The sequence below is a fragment of the Leopardus geoffroyi genome, chromosome B3 (assembly GCF_018350155.1).
Source record: "Leopardus geoffroyi isolate Oge1 chromosome B3, O.geoffroyi_Oge1_pat1.0, whole genome shotgun sequence".
NCBI lineage: Eukaryota > Metazoa > Chordata > Mammalia > Carnivora > Felidae > Leopardus > Leopardus geoffroyi.
Window position 1 is genome coordinate 120,056,311 of NC_059337.1, and position 20,979 is coordinate 120,077,289.

Here is a 20,979-nt window from a genome sequence, read left to right on the forward strand (position 1 = left end):
TGGGAGAAAATATGGCAAAGATCATCTGAGTGCAACTGGATATATCAAAGGGCACTTACGAATAACCTTAAAGCAACCTGAAGATTAGTTTGGGCTGAGTACTTCTGTTTTGTTTTTCCTCTCAGCTGTTTGAAGTAAGGGAAAATTCAAAAGAAAGTTCTTTATTCGTACCTTTTTTTGTTGATACATCTAGCAATAGTTTAGGGATTTTATCTCCTCTGATCCAGCCCACCCAAAAAGTCAAGGAAGTGGGGTAGTTGAATATAGAAACTTGTTTTATGTAGATGGGAAACAAGGAAGCTAATGAAGTCACAGACATCCCTTATTCGGAATGACAGAGCCTGAACTCTGTAGGACACCCCACCCCAGCTCACACACCTTTACAAAGACTTGGCTCTGACTAGCTCACAGGACAGATGCAGTTACTCAGCTTTGCACATGTCTCGCCTGTATACTCAGAGTGCGTCACAATTTGTATTGGGCCAGTGTGTGGGGGTCGGGGGGGGGCGGGGCATTGATTTCGTGAACTCCTGAGTCTGTGAAAGATTGACCATGGCCTGTACTTTCCTTATGGAGTGGGAGAATTTCTGTTTCTGTGTGTGATGCTGTGTTTCACCCCGATTTATGCCATTCATTGTCTGTGAGACTATGCACAGGCTGTGCAGATATCCTATCTGGACCTCAGTTCCCTCCTTCCTAATTTAAGCTGGGTGGGCCAGATATCTCCTAAGGCCCTTTCTAAGCTTCCAAGTCTGAAGTTCAGTTTCTTCTGCACGTAAGAGGCTGGGCATCAGTTGCACTGGTCAGCTAGAGACTAGTTGGGCTGTCCTGCTGATAAACTCCCAGCAGATGAATGAATGAACAGCAACACTCACGTCCTACAGAAAGTTTGCGTTGGGCATGCTAGAATGCGCCTGGAAATCCTGGGTGATGAAGCACTCCTGAGTGCTGGGCAGGGCTTGTCAGATGACAGCGTCCCAGCAGTGCTGGATACTTCCTGGCCATGGTAGTCTGTTTGCAACCACAGAGCAGCATGAGGTGGTCCAGCATGCAGTCTGGCTTCGGAAGGGCTTGGGTTCCTCCATACTCCTGACTGTCCCCGCCACCCCAAATGCCCTACCTTCTACTTTGGCAAGTTACCTCACAGCTCCAAAGCTTGGGTGTGGTTGTTTTTCAAATGAAGCTAATATCTACTTTTCAGGGTGAAAAGCTTAAAGCTAATGTATTTGAAAGTGTCTAGCAAACAAGTGGAGCTCGATAAATAGGTAACTAAAACCAGCAATTTGTAAAAACCCCACAAAAGGTAACTTTATCTGAAAGCCAAGTTGGGGGAAACACTAGTCTTTGTGTAGTGAGTAACATTTCACAGAGTACTTCAGGACTTACTATCTTTTAATCCTCACAATCTGGTTTTACAGACGCAGTGATCCCAGCAAGTTCCCAGGGTCACAACACCCAGAAACAGTGAAGTGGAGATTTAAGTTCTGCTTCCAAACTGTTGTGTTCCTTTTACAGTATGCTACCAACATGCCGTTACATGTGGTTGATATATTTTATAGTTGAGATTAAACCTCTGATGATTCTGAAAAGGGAAATAAATGATCAGAAATGGTACTAGTGCCTATGGGGGGGGGGGTTCTCCCTATGCCCTTTTTATATGACTACAGCTGTACTGACTGCCATTTAAGACAAACCCAGGAAGACCTGATCAGTTGCACCTCACTTTATGAGATCTTAATTCCGAAACAGCTCCTGGGGGTAGCTGGAAGATTTGAATATCTCTGGGATGTCACTGTCCAGTTTCGAAATAATTTTATAAATGGGTTTCTTCCAGGAAGGATCTGAGTCTTTCCCTGCGGAGACAGCCCTGAAGAACTCCTGTAACGTCAAGCTGGCGATTTCCAAGAAGCAATCCGGGACCTGCATTCCCAAAGAGACCCACAAGAAAGAAAAGACATGAGGCTCTGAAGCACCGACACCATGCAGATCTCAGTGCTGCCTGTTCCTGGGGTGGTGGGCTGATAAGAGCATCCCTGCTCTCCCGGCCCTCGACTTCTGCAGCCCTCAGAATCCCCTGCTCTCTCATCAAATACAAACTTTAAAACGATGGTACCCATGAGACAGCCCTGGGAAAAAGTATATTAGGGACACTCCTTATGGAGGAGAAGCTGATTCTACTAATGGTGCGTTTTCAGTAAATGAGAAACGGACTCTGATCGAAATTAAATCTGTGGTTCAATGCAGGTTTTTAGTATTCTCTTCCTTAGTGCCTATTGTGGAAAGGCATGCGCCCAAGTTTACAACTGTTTTCCTCATCCCACCATCCTTTGGGGTTGTATCCAAAAGACTTGGAACCATTCCTGCTTCCCAAGCCAAGCAGCAGGTTGAGGGGGACTCAGTGTGTCCCAGGCCCTGACACAGACTGGCATCGTAAATGATGGGGAGTCCCACAAGTCCTCCAAACCCAGTCTGGCCCAGGGCTTGCCACCACCACATGCCAGATGGCCACCCCACACGCAAAGATGTGGCAGCACCACCCTGTCCACACACCCTGACCCCATGAGCCTCAGAAAGGAGGCTCAGGTTCTGACAGAACGTCTGATGGATGCCAGCGTTCCTCCCCTTTGTTGGAAGTATCAGAGTCACGTGAGAGGGGTAAGGCGAGGGAAGGGTGGTCCGTGACCTGCAGAACAGAATGGCAGCCCAGCAGAGCTGTTCGCCGCACACAAGGAAATGCGTGTCTAGATTAGGAGTACTCACCGGTGACATCTAGGCCACTGCTCACCCTTTACACCTTACCCTCTAAGGTGCCACCAGTGTGCCTTCACAGAGGTCCCCAAAGGACCCAGAAGCTGGAGTACTGCTTATTCATTATTTCCAGAGAGAGAGAGGATCTGAGGTGACTTGTCGTGAAAGGCCCACAAATAAAACTGATCAAGTGAGAATAAAGAACAAAATGATGAAATGACCAAAAATTGTTGTAAAGATAACGGAGGCCAAGTCTGGGTGCGGCAACAGCGTAGCATGTAGTCGGATGCCTCCTGACACTACGGGGAGAAGTTCCGCAAGTTACGGCCAGTTGTAATTACAGAGTATTAACTCTCAAATGGCACGACACCCGGCTGGCTTCTGCTTCCGTTTCAGATGAAAACTGGCTGTACATTCAGCTTGTGATATCTACCTGTTGCCTAAAAGATGTTGAATCTCATCTGTGTGGGTGATACAGAGATTGGCCCTAGGCTGCCCTGGCTCTCGGTGATTTGCAGACAGACACGGAAGGAGGTCTTCTCGAAAACTCAATCACAAAGGGAAGGCACTCATCAGACCTCAAGGGACCCATAGTCTGGTTCCAACTGTCAGAGCTTGATTTTCCTTACCTCAAAGTCATTTCCTTTGTTATAGTGCATATTGAGAGCTCGAAAAAGTTCTGAGTCTCGGAGTACCACCAGCGTTTTGGGATTTGTGACACCATCTGAAATCGCTTGCCGGGCAAATTTTTCCATTTGGATGTAATAAAACTCACGAAAGTTGCTGAACCACTTGATCATCTGGGAGGTAATGCAGCGGTTGAACTGTACAAACAACAGGGCCCATCAGGTCGGATGTTTGCCATGAGGTGCTCAGAGCCAGAACTCTCAGCCTCCATTTCAACATAGGGCTTAATAAGGATGGCTTCAGCCACCATGAGAAAGGGCTTTCTTTAAAAAAAGAAGTCACAGCCGTTTTCCTAGCCTTTTCACTTGTACACAGAAAAATCCGAATTAGCTATAATGCCGATTAGAAAATACTGTTTTGATGTACTATATTTATGACTTTTTTACCCATGAAAAGATTTCCATGGTGTCTACTGTGACTTTGGGAGGGTTTCGGGTCAAAGCCAGTGTGGTACCAGCTTCTGCTGCACCTGGGCAGGTGGCACAGCAGCCCCAGAGCTCTCTGCCGAGTCAAGGGCAAAAGGAAGGGATAAGGGTATAGAGCAGAGAGCAGGCCATTGCAACCTTGGAGTTGCAGAATGAATCGAAATCAGAGCTTGGTGCAGGAGTCAACCAAGCAACCGAATATGAGGGAAAAATCTGGAAAACACAAAGAAGTAGATTCAAAGTATTAGCTGCCCTCTCCCAACACCCAGGGTAAGGGAACAGGCATAGTCTGGTTCCAGCTGTCAGAGCTTGATTTTCCTTATCATCATGCTTGATGTCTACATACCTTCATTCAGTGTTGAAATACAGCAATTTGAATATAAATGTGACAATGTCCAACCTTTTACGTATTCTATCTTTTTCATAGTCTTCCCCAGCAGAGATAAAACACCAGGCCAAAAATGCCATTTACTAATGTTTCTCTCTCCCCTCCACCCTTCCTCCCCATGGGTTTGTATATCTACAGGTCAAAAGCTTAAAATTCAGATACCCAACCTTTGTGGCCCAAAGTTATTCATACAGAGTCTCAGCCCAGAACTGGAAATTGTACCGATCCCATCAGCAACATGAAGGGGACCTGAGGTGCACATAAGATGACCTAGGACTTGCCTCCCACTGGGCAAAACCATTCCCTCTTGGGAGTTTTGCAGAGGCTTTCAGAGGTGAAGAATGACTTTACCTGGACATCAGGGAAATAAGCCTTCAGCAGGTTGGAGCTGGGGTAGCGTGTGAAGAAAAACAGGAGTTTGGCCTTCTTCAAGTGACCAGGATTTAGGCCCTCCTGGATTTATCTCAGCGTCAAGGAAAACTAACACCGATTTATCACGTGATTTTTATCAGTTAATCCAAATAATGACTTGTCCTGTTCCTGACGGTTTCTTTTTTTCTTTTGTTTCATTTTTTCTGGGCGAATGGTGTATTAGTTCCATTCTTCTGTCTGATCAGATAAGCTCTTTCTTAGGGCGCCTGGCCGGATCAGTTGGTAAAACCAGTGACTCTTGATCTTGGGGTTGTGAATTCAAGTCCCACACTGGACCTAGAGCTTACTTAAAAACTAAGAAAAAAGCTTTTGCTTTCCAGATGCTCAATACCATATATGTACAGTAAATTTGCAGAATTTAAAAAAACATTTTGATGTGTGAAAGTTCTACAGCCTTTATGATATCAAATACAGTTTGTTGTACTTTGTGTGTGTGCTTTCAGAACAGGATGGGGAAAGATGGCAGGTCTGTCCCAGATTTCAAAGCCCCACATAGAGATTTCATTCCCCCTCTGGGCCTCAGTTTCTTCATCTGTAAAATGAGACAAGCCCACTAGATGGTCCCCATTCTATTCTCAGAGCTCCCTTTGCAGTGTTTAAGCCAATAAACACCTAACCTGCCTGAGTACAAGAGCACAGTTGGCTCCAGCTCAGGAAGCTTGAACTTCTCGGCTGTGTCTGCTCCTCATTTGCCTGGCAGAGCTTCCCTCACCCTTCCCAGTTCAGCCCAGACACCCTTCCTCTGTGAAATATTTCCTTGCTGAATGAGGCCTTCCTTACCCTGGGCTATCGAGGCTTTTTGTACAAACCTCTGTTGTAGCAATGACCTCCCTGGAATTTTTACTGCATGTTTGTCTCCCCATTTAGACTGTGAGCTCCTTGAGGGCAAGGACCTTATCTTTTCATCTTTGTATTCCACATGCCTAGCCCAGTGCTAGGAACATAGTAGGTGCTCAATAAATGTTGGTTGGATGAAGGAATGAATGAGTGATTATATGGTCAGCCTTAATCCGTACAGAAATATGGAAATGATATTCCAACCCATACGTCACTCTGAGAACAGATTGCTTCCCCTCTAACAAGAGAAGGGAGCTGTGTTGTGACTGCCTGGGACCAGCATGGGAAGGAAATAAAGGTTCTTGCACGAGAACACATAGCATTCCCAGGGACAGTCCTGGGGCTGGGTGAGAAGCATTATACAGAGTAACCTTGGCGCTCAGGTCGGACACCTGTACCTTTAGGACGATTAAGGCTTCTCAGTAGGACATGCCAGTTTTAGCCAAAGGAGACTAAACCAACTGATTTTCAGTTACAACTGGCCCTGGCATCCAGGCTGCTGCCCAGAAGACCCCTGCCCTTGCCTCACTGGACCAACTTCTTATCCTTCTTAAAGGCTTATAAATGCTGTGGAAAGAATCCTGGATTTAAGAGTCCAAAGACCCAGTTTCAGATACTGATTTCGCCACCTATTATTAGCTGTGTGATCTTGAGCAAGCCACTTATCTTCTCCGGGCCTCATTTCTAAAATGTGAGTATAGTAGTTAAAACTTGTGCTTGGGTTTGAATCCTGGCTCTGCATGTGTCTGTCTTGTGACCTTGGGCAAGTTAGTTTGCTTCTCTGTCCCCGCCTCCCAGATACCTGATCTAGAGTGGCCGCTTGAGGATTGTGACGTAACACAGGCCCACAACCTCTTATCCAAAACGCCGGGCCAAATGGGGTTCGGATTTCAGAAGTTACTATTTTACAACGGTAATATGGTGCATAGACCATACGTCAGTTAACGGCCAGAGCAGGGGCTGTGGCAGCAGTCTGCAATCCAATACGTTAACATTGCCACGGCAAATTGGAGGACTATTTACACTAAGTGGGATAGTCTATAAATAGCCTCCAACCAGTGCAGGTCGGGTTTTGCCACCAAACATGTTCCCATCCACCTTAGGGGAGAGAAATCACAGGGATGTTCAGAGCTCGGAGTTTCAGAATGGTGGCTAAGTGCCGGTGGACCCTCACTTGTGAACTGTTGGCCGACCTCAGGGAACGGGCGCAGCAAACGCTGCCCCCTACTGTCTCATCACTCCCGCTCTACCTGTCTCGTGGGTTGTTGTGGGAATATGAATGGGTGCTGGCGCTCGGTGGCTTTCCCGGCCGACAGGAACACATCTCTAATGCTGGAACATAGGCAACAGGGATGAGGGGACAGTTGGGGAACCAGGAAGCTGCCTGGGAGCCCCAAATCTTTCCATGCAGCCAGGCCCGGTCGATGGCCTCCCCAGCCTCCCCAGACTCTGAGTCCACTCCTCATTTTACAGAGCGGGGCTAGGCACGCAGTAGGTGCCCCCAGAAATACCAGCATGCCCCTGCCAAGGGAAGTACAGCAGAGAACCTTTGGGCTCGGAGTCCTTCAGGCTCTTCCGCCACCGCCTGACTTTAACAGGGAGTCTTAACCAGTGGCCTCTTACCAAAGGCCCAGACAGGTAGCCTCTGTCAGCCGGGGCGATTTCCTGGCAATCTCTACACCTCCAAGAAGATTTCCTACTGCCTGAAGAGGCAGCAGTGGCCGGTGAGGTGTTCTTAGCCTTGGTTTTATAGTCGGTCTGGCCTGCCTGGGAAGCACGCAGCGGTGCCCAAGCATTAGGGGTGTTTCCAACACCCGTGACAGGCAGAGGGCGCTCGTGGCATTTAGGACACAAGAGCCCACCCTCTTGTGGCAGTGAGCTGGTCCCACCCCATCCTGCGGCCATTAACACAATCCACCTACCCCCCCCCCCCAGCCCTCCCCACCCCCCCACCCCCGCGCCCTCTGCCAAGAGGACACAACCATTCACGCCTGGATATGCAGCTCCACAGATGCGTTGACCTCTGGAGGCCGAATTACAGTCCGCTTATGAGAAGCAGCCGTGTTGGGCTCAGCTCACTAAAAATGCAACATCCAAAATAATGTCGTCAGGAACTTCACTCCCACGAGATGCTTGCTGGAAGAGGATCTTTGGTCATGTGAGTCTGAGGCTGCATACATTCTCCTCTTAGAGCTTCACATAGGACATCAGCATGTTAAAGCCTCTAAGAAGTCCCACGAACTACCCAGTAGTAGAAATAACCAGTGTTTAATAATCAGTATTTAAGTAACCGGCAGAAATAACCTACTATTTACCCAAGCTGCTTTCTTCCTAATTTAACAACTATTAATATCCTGAGGGAGGGTTACTCTGGGCAACACTATTTGAAAGAGTGGAGTCTGCCTAAGGGTTGCAAAGTTTTTGCAATAAGACCCAGACCCCTACAGCCCAGCCTGGGCCCCTCAGTCCTCCCCTCAGGGGCCCCCCTTCCCTCTACATGCCCAGCCCCCAAGCTCTGGTTCTCTCAGCTGCAGCTTAGAAGCTGTTCCTTAAACTAAAGGCTTCTTACCCCTTCCAGCTGCCTCGTGGGTCTAGTCCCTCAGGAAAGCATCCCCTTTTCCATCTGCCTCAGAAGTTTCTAGTCCCTCATAGCTTCCCTGTGAATTACCTAGACAATGCAGGCTTTTCTGCCTGTGCAGCCAAGGGATTGGGGGAGCCATGCTTCAGATGAGGTCATTCCCTCACTCTGTTTAGCTGTACAGGCCACTGACAACCAAATTATGGGGTTTTTCCTTCCATAGAAGGAAGCCCATATTTTGGAAGCCCATTTGAGTTTAAAAACAAAACTCTTTTAGACCCAAAGGAAAGAGTCAGTAGTGGTAGAATCCAATGTGTCCCAGAAGAAAGTGAATGAATCTTCCCAGCATCCTTAAATCCCAAAATGTGGCTACCACTTTCTCAGAACCTAAAAACTATGAGCCCCAGGGAAGGAAGGCCTGGAAGCTACAGTAAGAAGGCCGCCAGGGAAGCAAAGCTATTTAAACGCCATGGAGTTATTTGTCCCCACCTCCCTTCATCTTCCAGATTTCCCATTTCTCTGAGCTGTGGCACTGAGAACCTCAGTTACTAGTAAAGGATATGTGGACTGAAGAAAATGGAAGCACATCCGGGGCACACTGCAGGCCGCCCTGTTCCACCTTCACCGAGGGAAGAAGGGGCAGTCTTTCCAAACCGGGGGAAGTGAAGGGCAAGGGGTACTGCTGTTGGCTCAGAACCGACGGTCGCAATTTGACTGCTCCCCAAGGTCGCAGGGCAGAGTCTGGGGAGGAGTGACTTTGGGAAGATGAGTCTTGGGGAAGACTGCTATCCCAGTGGTCACTGCGTCCATGACTCAGTAGCTGGCTAAGAATCTGATTTTCCTGGATGTGGGAAGGCACAGTCAGAGGACAGTTTGCTGGCCGACCCTGATAGGGTCTGGGGATCATTCTTGAAGAGACAGGGTACCTAGGAGGATCTAGAGGGGTGGCCAATGATAAGTTTTGCAACAGGACCCCAGTCTGTGGCTGGGCCCTCCTGGGCAAGGTGGCAAAAGGAAACAGATCTTTACAGATACCTCTCTCAGGAGGCGAGGGCTCACTGCTACCCTCTGGCACAAGCCCCTGGAAGCTTCTACCCAGCTGGGTCAGGTGGCCCGGTGGATCCAAGAGTACCTTTTGTAATACTGAGTCCACAGCTTGGGACACGGCCCCGGTCAATTCTTTCCTCAGAATCTCCAGCAAATCCTGTGCTCCACAAGGAAGGAACCTGGGCTCCTCAGACTGGTATTCGACTTCAGACGCTCTGTGTTTTTCTTTCCGGGAGAGGTCCCCACGGGAACCCTGATGGTGGTGATCACTGTCCATAGCCCAGGGCCTAGATCCATAGCCCTTCCTCTGCTTTACGCTTAGAGGGCCCTTGTCCATCTCAGAGCCTCCTGGGTCCTGAGCTGCGTCCCTGGGCTCAGCAGCCTGCAAGATGTGCTTTTGCAAATGCCTTAGCTGTTGCTTCAGCTGATAGAGCTGTTCTCTTACCCGAGGGCCCCCTTTCCTGCTGCCATGGTCTCCGACAGGGCCCGGCTTCAGAGGGCCTTGCTGCGTGGGAAGGCTCTGCTTCCTCTTCCGCTCCTGGGCCTTCTCTGGGCAATACGGACTGTCCCTGGCTTGGGCATTGCCTGGCACCAGAGCATTAAGAGAGAGGCACATGCCTTGGACAATGGTCTCCACTCTGGCCCTCTTTGCCTGGATGTTCTCATCGCAAAACCAGTCAGGGTCAGCAAAGCTAGAGCTGGGGACAGGGCTCCAGGGAAAGTGGGGGTCTCTGCCTTGCTCTCGGGGGGCTGGGCTTCTTTCACCTTCCATACAGGGTTCTGCCAGGTGGGAACAGGCTCGGGACAGAGGAGAAAGCAAGCCAGAGTTTGGATCCATCCCCTGGCTCACAAGGCTCTTGCTCAGAAGGTCGGTTGTGGCGCTGTGAGGGAATTCTTTCTCCCGATGTCCTCAACGAGAGGGGTACCTCGAGGGAGCTGGGGGTTCCTCCTCCACACTCAGAAGGATGAGAAGCAGCTGTCAAGGATTCAGACCCTGATATGCCAGAACTCACAAATCTGAGTAGACTCTGAATTAGAGACAGGGAGAAAACAGTATATGTGATTTTGAGCAGTGCTTTTCAAACTTGCGTGCGCAAATAACCTAGGGATCTTGTTAAAATGAAGATCCAGATTTAGCAGGTCGGGGCCGGGGCAGAGATTCTGGATCTCTCACCAGCTCCCATGAGATACTGTGCTGCTGGGCGGGACCCTACTCTGAGGAGATTCCCAAGAGGGATCCTTCAGGGAGGAATTGTCTTGCTAGGGCATAATTATGATAGAATTATAATAAAGGTAATAGCAGCAGCTAACTGCACAACTGGCATTATGCCAAGAACTTTACATCTATGACCTAATTTAATTCTCGTCACAAATCCCTGAGAACGCTGTCATTCTCACTTACGGAAATAGGCCCAGAGAGGTTAAGTTACCTCCGGAAGGTCACACAACTAGTCAGTGGCAGGCTGGAGTCAGAACAAGATCTGTCTGATTCAGAGTAACCTTCTTAGTGCCTGCCACATCAGAATCACCCAGGGCACTTGTTAAAAATAGCAAATTCAGTAGCCCTCACCAGCCCTGCAAAATCAGAATCCCTCCATCCTGGGGGGCAGGGGAGAACCTGCATTTGAAACAAGCAAACCGGAAGTTTGAGAACCAGCTGTTTGACCACTACACTGTCCTGTTCCTGGAAGAATCAGATCAGGTGTTTCATTGCTCACATTCAACAACTATTTCCTTAGCTCCTACTGTGAATCAGGCTGCCTTCTGAGCACTTGGAGCGACCGTGGAGGACAAGACCAGCAGAATCCTGCTCTCATGGAGCTGGCCGTCTCCCCCGGGGAGAGAGAACGAACAAGTATATTTTCAGGTCGTCGTGATATCTGCTAGGAAGAAAAAGCACAATAAGGGGTTGTAAATTGGGATGAGGGTGTGGGAAGAAGGAGGCAGCTAGTTTAGAAAAGGCTGCCTAAAGCTATTTTTCCCCCACAAAGTATCAAAATACACTGTACTTTAGGAGGCCTCAGATGGCAAGTTTAAGGCCCTTCAAGTTTACAAAACATTCACACGTTACCTCATTGCACCTCACACCAAACTTGAGAATCAGTGTAATTCTCCCGTTTTACAGATGAGGAAACCAAGGGTCAGTGAGGCCGCAGAGTGGGTCTCAGTTACTGAGATTCCAAATCCTTTGACACAACCACACTTCAGCTGCCTCCCTGCGGATGGAATGACCCGTATAAGAGACTGACTCCTCTGTCTGCCAAGGGGATGCTTCCTTTCCTCAAAGAGGTACATTCATGTTTCTCCTCTACAAATTCCCACTATCCTTTTGCTTCTCTTTTTTTTTTTTTTTAATGTTTATTTATTTTTGAGACAGAGAGAGACAGAGCATGAGCAGGGAAGGGGCAGAGAGAGAGGGAGACACAGAACGTGAAGCAGGCTCCAGGCTCTGAGCTGTCAGCACAGAGCCCAACGTGGGGCTCGAACCCACGAACTGCGAGATCATGACCTGAGCCGAAGTCGGACGCTCAACTGACGGAGCCACCCAGGCGCCCCGTCCTTTTGCTTCTCTGGCGTAAGTCCTTTCAGGAAAGGGTCCACTAGCTTCGTCCTACTTTTGATCTAAAATTTACCTGGAATTCTCTACCTGGGGCGAAACGTGGCTCTTCTGTAGCCGCTGGATGTGGATGTGGACACAGCCTCCACCCGGAGCTGCCAGACCACCAGCAGACACAGCTGGCACAAGCTCGCCCTGAGCAATGTCCCTCCTGGTGCCTGGGGCCGAGGGTGGGAGGTGGCGGTGGCTCCAGTCCGTCACAAGGAAAATGCCACTGGAAGAAAGCCAGGTTCGTGGGTCAGAGTACGTAGAAGGATTTTGCCTTGAGTAAGACACTTACAAATTACTAAAACAAAACAGATAACTTGCCTAATTCATGTTAACTTTAAAAATGTATCCCAACTGTTTGGATGGTTTACCACCTCTTGGAGAGAGAAACATTTTTTAACTTCCTGTGATCATTTGACGCGGAATATATATTATTTGTATAATAGGAAAAGTTATTTTTACATTAGCTCTTACCATCTGCTAAGCATAACTGGATCACTCATTAAGCTTCCGCCGGCTGTTTTCTAACTAATGATGACCACTGAACTGGCAGAATTGATATTTGAACCACAGAAACTCACCATAATACAAGCTGTGTATTTTTTCAGTTAAGTACCTTCCAAAAAGAAGAGGGGATTGGTTATGGTTATCCTAATTGCTGAGTGAACATCTCCTGCTTAAATTCGACATTTTCTTTTTTTTTTTTTAACGTTTATTTATTTTTGAGAGAGAGAGAAAGAGTGTGAGCGGGAGGGGCAGAGAGAGAAGGAGACATAGAATCTGAAGCAGGTTCCAGGCTCTGAGCTGTGTCAGCACAGAGCCCGACGCGGGGCTCGAACTCACAAACCGCGAGATCATGACCTGAGCTGAAGTTAGACCCTTAACTGACTGAGCCAGCCAGGTGCCCCAATTCAACATTTTCAAACACAAACTCTGTAACTGCCCCTCTGCTTCAACTCTCACACTACCTATCTTGTTTTGTTTTGTTTTGTTTTGTTTTGTTTTGTTTTGTTTTGTTTTTCCAACGTTTATTTATTTTTGGGACAGAGAGAGACAGAGCATGAACGGGGGAGGGGCAGAGAGAGAGGGAGACACAGAATCCGAAGCAGGCCCCAGGCTCTGAGCTGTCAGCACAGAGCCCGACGCGGGGCTCGAACTCACGGACCGCGAGATCATGACCTGAGCCGAAGTCGGACGCTTAACCGACTGAGCCACCCAGGCACCCCACTACCTATCTTGTTTAAGCTGGAAGCTGGGAGTCTCTCTGACTCCTCCCCAGACCACTGACTTGGTCTGGTCACTTATGGTCAAAAAATGGCTCTGAACCACAGTCCACTGCTTTCCCGTTACAGTTTCTGGATTCAGGGTTTCAACTTTTTACCTAGACAATTCCAATACCTCATGACTGGTCCCCCAGCTTCTAGCCTTTCCTCACTCTGGTCCTTCTACACTCATTCATTCATTCATTCATTCATTCAACAAACGTGGCTCAAATGCTGGCAACAGACAAAATCCTCTGCCCACGTGGAGCTCACATTCATGCAGGGGGAGCCAGATGGCATAACATACAAAGTTAGTAATGGAAGGCCACCGTGAAAACATTAGCCCTCACTCCGAGATAAATGAGGAGCCACTGGAAGGTTGTAAGCAGTATGACCTGATTAGTTTTAAAAGGATCATTCTTTACTGGATGGAGAATAGGCCGGGGGTGGGGGAGCAAGGGTTGAAACAGCCCTAGGAGGCTCTAGGCATCTAGGCCTCCAGGCAGTGACCTAGATGGTAATCACAGAGATGAGGTGTCTTGGACCAGGACGGTAGCAAAGCATCAGATCCTGTATAGATGTTGAATGTGGAGCCAGTGGAATTTGCTAACAGACTGGATGTGGAGCGCAAAGAGAAATAAAGTATCGCTGATGATGACTCCAACGTGTTTGGCCTGAGTGAGTTGAAGGATGAAATGGCACGAGCTGAGTCAGAAGGACCATAGAGGAACAGGTTTGGTGAGAGATATCAGGAGCTCAGTTTTGCATGTTAAATCTGAGACAATTATGAGACAACTAAATGAAGATATTGACAAAGCAGTGGGGTAAATAAGCCTGGGGCGTCAGTGGAGAGAGATCTGGACTAGAAATAGAAAGTTGATGGCTGTCGGTATATAGATGGATGAGCTCCGAGGAGTGAGTGTAGACAGAGAGGAGAAGGGGGCCAAGATCTGAGTCCTGGGACATAGCAGCATGAAGAGCCTGGGGTAAGAGGGGAATCAATAAAGGGAGCAAAAGGAGGGGCACCTGGGTGGCTTAGTTGGTTAAGCGACCGCCTTCAGCTCAGGTCATGATTTCGCAGTTTGTGGGTTCGAGCCCCGCGTCGGGCTCTGTGCTGACAGCTCAGCCTGCTTTGGATTCTGTGTCGCCCCCTCCCCTGCTCACACTCTGTGTCTCTCTGTCTCTCAATAATAAATAAACGTTAAAAAATTTTTTTAAATAAATAAAGGGCGCAAAAGGAGCAAGCAGTGAGATAGGAAGAAATCTAGGGGTGTGTGAGTTCCTGGGAGCCAAGTGAAGAACGTGTTTCTAGGAGCCGGGAGAGGTCAGGTCACACAGCAATTATTAGTAACACAGAGGCTTTCAAGATCTTGATCAGAGCCGTTTCAGTGGAGCCCAGGGAGAAAAAGCCTGGTTGGAGTGGATTTAAGGCAGAGGACAAGAGGAGGAATTGGTGACATTAACTATGACACCTCTTTCAAGGAGTTTTGCAGAGAGGAGAGAAATAGGACGGTGGCTGGAAGGAGAGATGGGGTCAAGAGAGGGTTTCTCAAGATAGAAAGAATAACAGTATATCTATAGGTTAATGGCAATGATGCTGTATAAAGATAAAGTTTGTTGGGGCGCCTGGGTGGCTCAGTGAGTTAAGCGCCAACTTCGGCTCAGCTCATGATCTCATGGCTCGTGAGACTGAGCCCCACATCGGGCTCTGTGCTGACAGCTCAGAGCCTGGAGCCTGTTCGGATTCTGTGTCTCCCTCTCTCTCTGCCCCTCCCCTGCTTGCGCACTCTCTTTCTCTCTCTCTCTCAAAACTAAAATAAACATTTTTAAGAAAAGATAAAGTTTGTTAATGTAGGCCACAGGGGGAGAATTTCTGGAGCTGGTCCTTAGGTAGGAAGGTGGGGGCAAGATTTCATACATGGGAAGGGATCGATTTTAGAGACGAGAACCCTTGGTTCATCCATGGTGGTGGAGGAAGGCAGTGTCCGTGGACAGGTGCTGGCAGGTGGGTGCCCCAGTGACGAGAGTGAGTGCAAGTTCCCTTTTGATGTCTCCATTTCCTCAGTGACATTGGCATCGGCATTAATTTTCCAAAACGTGGGTCTGCTTATGCCCCTCCGTGGAATCGGTCTTTGCTAGCTGCCTGTTGAATATAAGGTGCAGCTGCCTCCCCTCCTCTGGAGCCACTGTCCTCAATACCCACCATTGCCACTGAGCTGTCCTGGGCACTGTGTCAGGTCTCTGCCCTTACTCCTTACTCTTCCCTCTCCCCGGAAAGCCCTGCCCTCCTTTTTCTACCCGATACACCCCTATTCCTTTTCCAAAATCCAACTGAAATGTCACCCCCTCTCTGAAGTAATCAATCTTCCCCTTTAGACTGTGAGCTCCCTCCTTGTGTCTCCAAGTAGTGCCTGATTGCCAAGTGTCACCAAATAGATGCTTGCTGACTCGGTTGAATAAATTGTTCTGTATGCACTTCATTTAGACTGATTTTCATCTCTTCATTAGAGGTACATTATTTCAGATCTTTCTAGCATCTAAATGGAACAAAATCAATACAGATAGATGATAGATAGATAGATAGATAGATAGGGCATAGAACCATCAACGTCACCAAATCTCCCTTGTGGGTTATTTAAGACATTGTTTCTGAGGTTCCATGTAGTCCGTATGCTCCAGAAGGCAGAACTACTAGGGTAAGATATGGAGTCTGTGTGCTTAATGAAGCAACAATCAGCGGGAATGTCTTGAGGCCAGAAACTAGAAATCTAGCCAAACACCACTGCGGTTGGACACCCGGAGATGTTTACGCCCATCTGTGTAGGACAATCATGGAAACTCTGCATCTGGGCAGCTGAGAAACAGGAAACCTCTGTGCTGGGCCAGCAAGCCACTCGGAGCCCTTCACCGGGGTGTGGCATATGAAGCAGCAACACTTTCTGTTTAAAAATCAACTAGCAGCGCACTCACATTTACAGACAGAGTAGCGACTGCCACAGCCCTTTAAAAATAGCTTTACTGCTTTTTGTAGATGATGAAAGCAATAAAGAGTCATTTTACTTCCCAAATATAGAAATGTATTGAGAGGAAAAGAAAGAAAGAAAGAAAGAAAGAAAGAAAGAAAGAAAGAAAGAAAGAAAGAAAGGAAATAAAGAAAAGAAAGGAAAGAAAGAAAAGAAAGAAAAGAAAGAAAGAAAGAAAGAGAAAGAAAGAAAAGAAAGAAAGAAAGAAAGAAAAGAAAGAAAGAGAGAGAAAGAAAGAAAGAAAGAAAGAAAGAAAGAAAGAAAGAAAGAAAGAAAAAGAAAGAAAGAAAGAAGGGAAGAAAGAAAGAAAAGGAAATTCACGGTTAACATTTTGGTGCTTGTCATTTTTTCCACACTTTTTTCTCTGTGTACAGAAAACTTACATGATTTCCCCTAATTATATCAGTTTTTGAAATGGAATTATAAATACATAGTCCTATAACTTCCTTTTTTTTTTTTTTTTTTGGTCTCTCATGTTAATGAATACCCATCTGTAACAACATTGTAAAAGCTGATGATATTCCACTGTATGTATATATCATAATTTATTTGACAAATTCCTTTTTGATTAGACAGATTTTTTTCTTATGTTGTCACTGGTGTAGCAATGTAGACAAGATAGTATGGAGGTGGAGAGTGCGGACTGCAGAGCCGGACTGCCTCGATTTGAATCCCTAGGGCCACTTACTAGCTTTGTGACCTCTCTGTACCTCAGCTTTCTCATCAATAACAGGGAAATAACCACAATACCTGCTGTTATTATAAGGTTGTTGTAAGGATCCAATGAGTTAACCCATTTTTAGACCAGTTCCTGCCATATCATAAATTACTGGTAAGTGTTAGCTATTGTTATTATGAATAATATTGGGATGAACAGTCTTGTCTATATCTCTTAGAACGTACACTATATTTTCCTTAGAATACATTTCTAGAAGTAGAAATTCTGGATCAAAGACTGGGCATGTGTTAACTTAAAAAAATTTTTTTTTTAATGTTTATTTATTTTTGAGAGAGAGAGAGAGAGAGAGAGACAGAGAGACAGAGAGAGACAGAGCGCAAGAGGGGAGAGACACAGAATCTGAGGCAGGCTCCAGGCTGCCCAACATACAGAGCCCAACGCAAGCCTCAGAACGAACCGTGAGATCATGACCTGAGCGAAAGTCAGACACTTAACCGTCTGAGCCACCCAGGTACCCCAAACTTTTATACTCATTTCTCAACTGCCCTCCAGAATGTACCAACTGATTGGTAGTGGAGTTGAGAGACTGAAGGAGAACTTTTGATTTTTACTCTGCATATTTCTGTATTAACTGAAATTTTATAAGGATGTATTCATGCGTTGTTTGTATATATACTTCTAAATAGCCAATTTTCTTTCTTACCAATATATCTATAAAAGAACACATATGCCCTCATCCTCACCAACACTGGGCATTGCCAGCCTTTTAAATCTTTGCCAGTATGGTGGGTGAAAATATTATTTCAACATTTGAACCTCTGATTCTCAGCAATCTGGCTTATTTTTCTCATCTATTGGAGGAAATACTTATGTGCTATGTATTATGAAACTTAAACATGTTTATACCATTTGAGTCAATGATTCTATGTCTAACAAGTGAAATCAAGAAAATGATGCCATACCCACAGATTTATGTCAAAAATGATCATCCCAGCATTAGGATAGAAACTGATTAAATATAAAGTATGGTATTATCTATGTGATGCTATATTATGTAATCATTTTTCAAAAAATCATGTTTAGGAAGAGTTTATAGAACATTATTTTATAGTATATAGTAAGTAGGGAGAGAGAAAAATGCTTTTGAAAATACAAAGGGAAAAAGATGTGAAAGGAATATATTAAAATGTTAGCAATAATTGTTTACAGATGATGGGACTGTAATTTTTTAATGGGTAATTTTTTTCTCTATTTTTTTCTTTTTACTTTTCGGTATTTTCCGTATTTTCAATGGGTATGTTTTCACTTTGTAATTTAAAAAAAGCAATCTTTGCCCTTGCTAATTTAATTTTTTTAAATGTTTATTTATTTTTGAGAGAGAAACAGAGCATGAGTAGGGGAGGGGCAGAGAGAGAAGGAGACACAGAATCCAAAGTAGGCTCCAGGCTCCGAGCTGTCAGGACAGAGCCCGATGCCAGGCTCAAACCCATGAGCCCCACAAGCCATGAGATAATGACCTGAGCCGAAATCGGTTGCTTAACTGACTGAGCCACCCAGGCACCCTGCCCTTGGTAATTTAAAACTTGCCTTTATGGGAAAGGCTATGCATGTGTGGGGACAGGGGATGTATGGGAAATTTCTGTATTGCCTGCTCAGTTTGGCTGTAAACCTAAAACTGCTCTAAAAATTAACAAAATTAACAAATCTAATTACATTAACTAACAAAACAAACGAACAAAGCCTGGATTTTCTCTCATTGACTCTTTCTTGGGTATACATTCCTGGACACCAGACATACAAAACTCCACTAGAGAAGCAAATTGAGCTACAAACGAGCACAGACCACAGGGCTCGTGAGATAACTATAAAGTTATGTAGGATTTTACAGCTAGGAAGCGTAAAATAAGAGTTAAGTGGAATTTCAAGTAAATAATAGGCCTAAGAAAGAAACTGTGTGTCTGAAGTGGTAAGAGGCCGGGGTGGAGGTGGGGGGGTACCGGCTGAAAAAACAGCCAACGTCCGTGGAATTTTCAGCCGCACAGATCGCTTCGTAGCAGGGAAGCCCTTCTCCATGAGAGTCCATACCCTTCCAAGAAACCTCCCTTGAGATCTCCCAAAGTTCTGCCCAAGGAGGCAGAGGGAAAGGGCAGCCCACAGAGCCAGCTAAAGTAAGACCAGCAGTGTGCAGGCTGTATCTTTCCTTCTGTGCTGTGCCCACGTTTAGGGAACAGCGAACGCCTCTGATACACTCCAGCAGGGCCACCAGAGAACCAATCAGTAAAGCAAGGCAGACTATGAGGGCCTTAGATAAAATGCACCACGCAAAGTCCAAGAGATGCCAGTTCATTCTCATGGCTGCCACTGACGCTAAATCCAGATTTGTGAAAGAAGGTTTATTGTTATTTCCTTGTTAAAGTTTCTGCCAGGTGTTTGTTGAGAACACTTAGCATTTCTCTTTGCAGAATTTCTTTTGTTCATTTCCTAGACCCTGCTGGATTCCAATGGGACCAGCCTTGTGCCTAGCAGATAACCACCAATAAGATGATTGGAGAAACATGGAGGAAAAGCCTTATCCTGAAACAGCCTCTCCCATGCAGACGTCACAGGGTCTCGGGGTCCACCACCGGGATTCATGCTGTGATCACACATTATATATGATACAGTATTCCTGAACAGCCTCTCATCCAGGTACTTACCAGGCCTAGCAAACTTTAGCTGTCAATGTAAACTTGTTCGGGGGGTGGGGGTGGGGGCACATTTCAAGGTCATATAGCATTTTCACACTTTACTAAGGTGTTTTCATGTCCAACCTCATCTCTGTTTCATTCTCTGGGAGCCCCCTGAATCATCCCTATGCGGGTATGGGTTGGGAATGACCCTATCCGTCTCTGGTCCAGCCCTGAGCAGTTCTCCCTGCATTGGCTGATGGTGGAAATGGGTAGAGGAGGTCATTGTGACAGCCCAGTCTACACAACCCCGTCATAGGCATAAATACAACCAAGTCAGAACCCTGTGGGTCTGCGTCATTGGTGGCTGTGAGGATGATCCACTGGGTGTCAGACCTGGATCAGACTCACTAGCTCTTACCTAAGTTAGCTTTGCTCTTTCTCCTCTCAGTTTCTTCATCTGTAAAAGGGAATTGACCACAGTGCGGTCTCCCAGATCATCGTGCCTGCCGTCTCCAGCACTGACAATAGGCACTCCTTAATTCCTCTAGGACGGGTCTGGGAGGCCCCACAGCCCTGGAACTTTATTTAGCCCTGCAGGGGACTCAGGGATCATCTGGCACAGCGCACGGTTTCCAGACTTTTCGATGTCAACCATTAATAAAAAGGAAAACAAACAAAAAATTGGACCAGCCAGAGAGGTCTTGACATTTTACTTGCAGGTAAGAGCCCCCCAAAATAAGTGTATAAGACTACAACCCACCATCATTTTTATTTCATAAAAGAATCTTAACCATCCTGTTTTTTTTTTTTTTAAGAAAAAAAGGAGGAAGGGCATAATACCCAAATAAGTTTAGCTTTGTAAAAAAAAAAAAAAAAAACTCTTCACAATGTCTTTTCTTTTTTTTTAATTTTTTTAAAATTTATTTTTGCGAGAGAGAGAGAGCGAGAGAGTGAGGGAGGGGCAGAAAGAGAGAGGGGGACAGAGGATCTGAAGCAGGCTCTAGGCTGACAGCAGAGAAAACCAATGAAAACATCACAGACCAGTACTAGGGAACCTCAGATCTTCATGCGTTGGATGAGGCAACCGAAGCGTAGCAAGGTGAACTGACATGCCCAAGGTCACAAAGTGGCTGCAATGTCTCATTCTATCTAGCGAAACACTTGTGGACGTGAGATCCCCTCCTGTGGCCCAGACCGGTGCCCTGGGCTGGGAGTTAGGAGGTCTGGGCTCTTCTACAGCCATTTGTCCTCAAGCCACACTTTCTGCCTTTTCCACTTGTCTAAAATGGGGATGAAATCATCCCGTCACTCAAGACTGGTGTGAGAACCTGATGAAAGAAGCGTTTTAAAAGTGCTCTGGAGATGTGTATCAGGGTATGAGAGTGAGGTATTAGGAGCGAAAAGTCCTGCCGTCCTGCCTGTGACTTGCTCGAAAATACTTCAGCCAACAAAAACAGGTGGAGCAAATATGGCACCATATTAACCATGATTAAATCTACGTGGTGGGTATTGCCAGGCTAGCCTCTCCACTCTTCTACATACTTGAAAATTTTCTTAAGAAACATTCCATCATTTTTTTTTTTTTTTTTAAGTGCTCTG

At 46.5% G+C, this 20,979-nt stretch overlaps 1 protein-coding gene and 1 long non-coding RNA gene across 2 annotated transcripts; one reads left to right on the top strand and one right to left on the bottom strand.

The window, feature by feature from the left end:
* Positions 1-1,378: 1,378 nt before the first annotated feature.
* On the bottom strand, positions 1,379-9,980 carry PROX2 (prospero homeobox 2). Its single transcript, XM_045451517.1, has 5 exons — positions 8,664-9,980; positions 7,509-7,520; positions 4,600-4,701; positions 3,378-3,572; positions 1,379-1,920 (listed from the first exon to the last, which is right to left on the bottom strand). The coding sequence occupies exons 1-5, from the start codon at positions 9,978-9,980 to the stop codon at positions 1,735-1,737; spliced, it is 1,812 nt and encodes a 603-aa protein (XP_045307473.1). The 3' UTR covers positions 1,379-1,734.
* LOC123584082 lies at positions 7,472-20,188 on the top strand. Its single transcript, XR_006705149.1, has 3 exons — positions 7,472-7,675; positions 11,268-11,431; positions 19,197-20,188. It is a non-coding gene; the product is annotated as an uncharacterized LOC123584082 (long non-coding RNA).
* Positions 20,189-20,979: the final 791 nt, after the last annotated feature.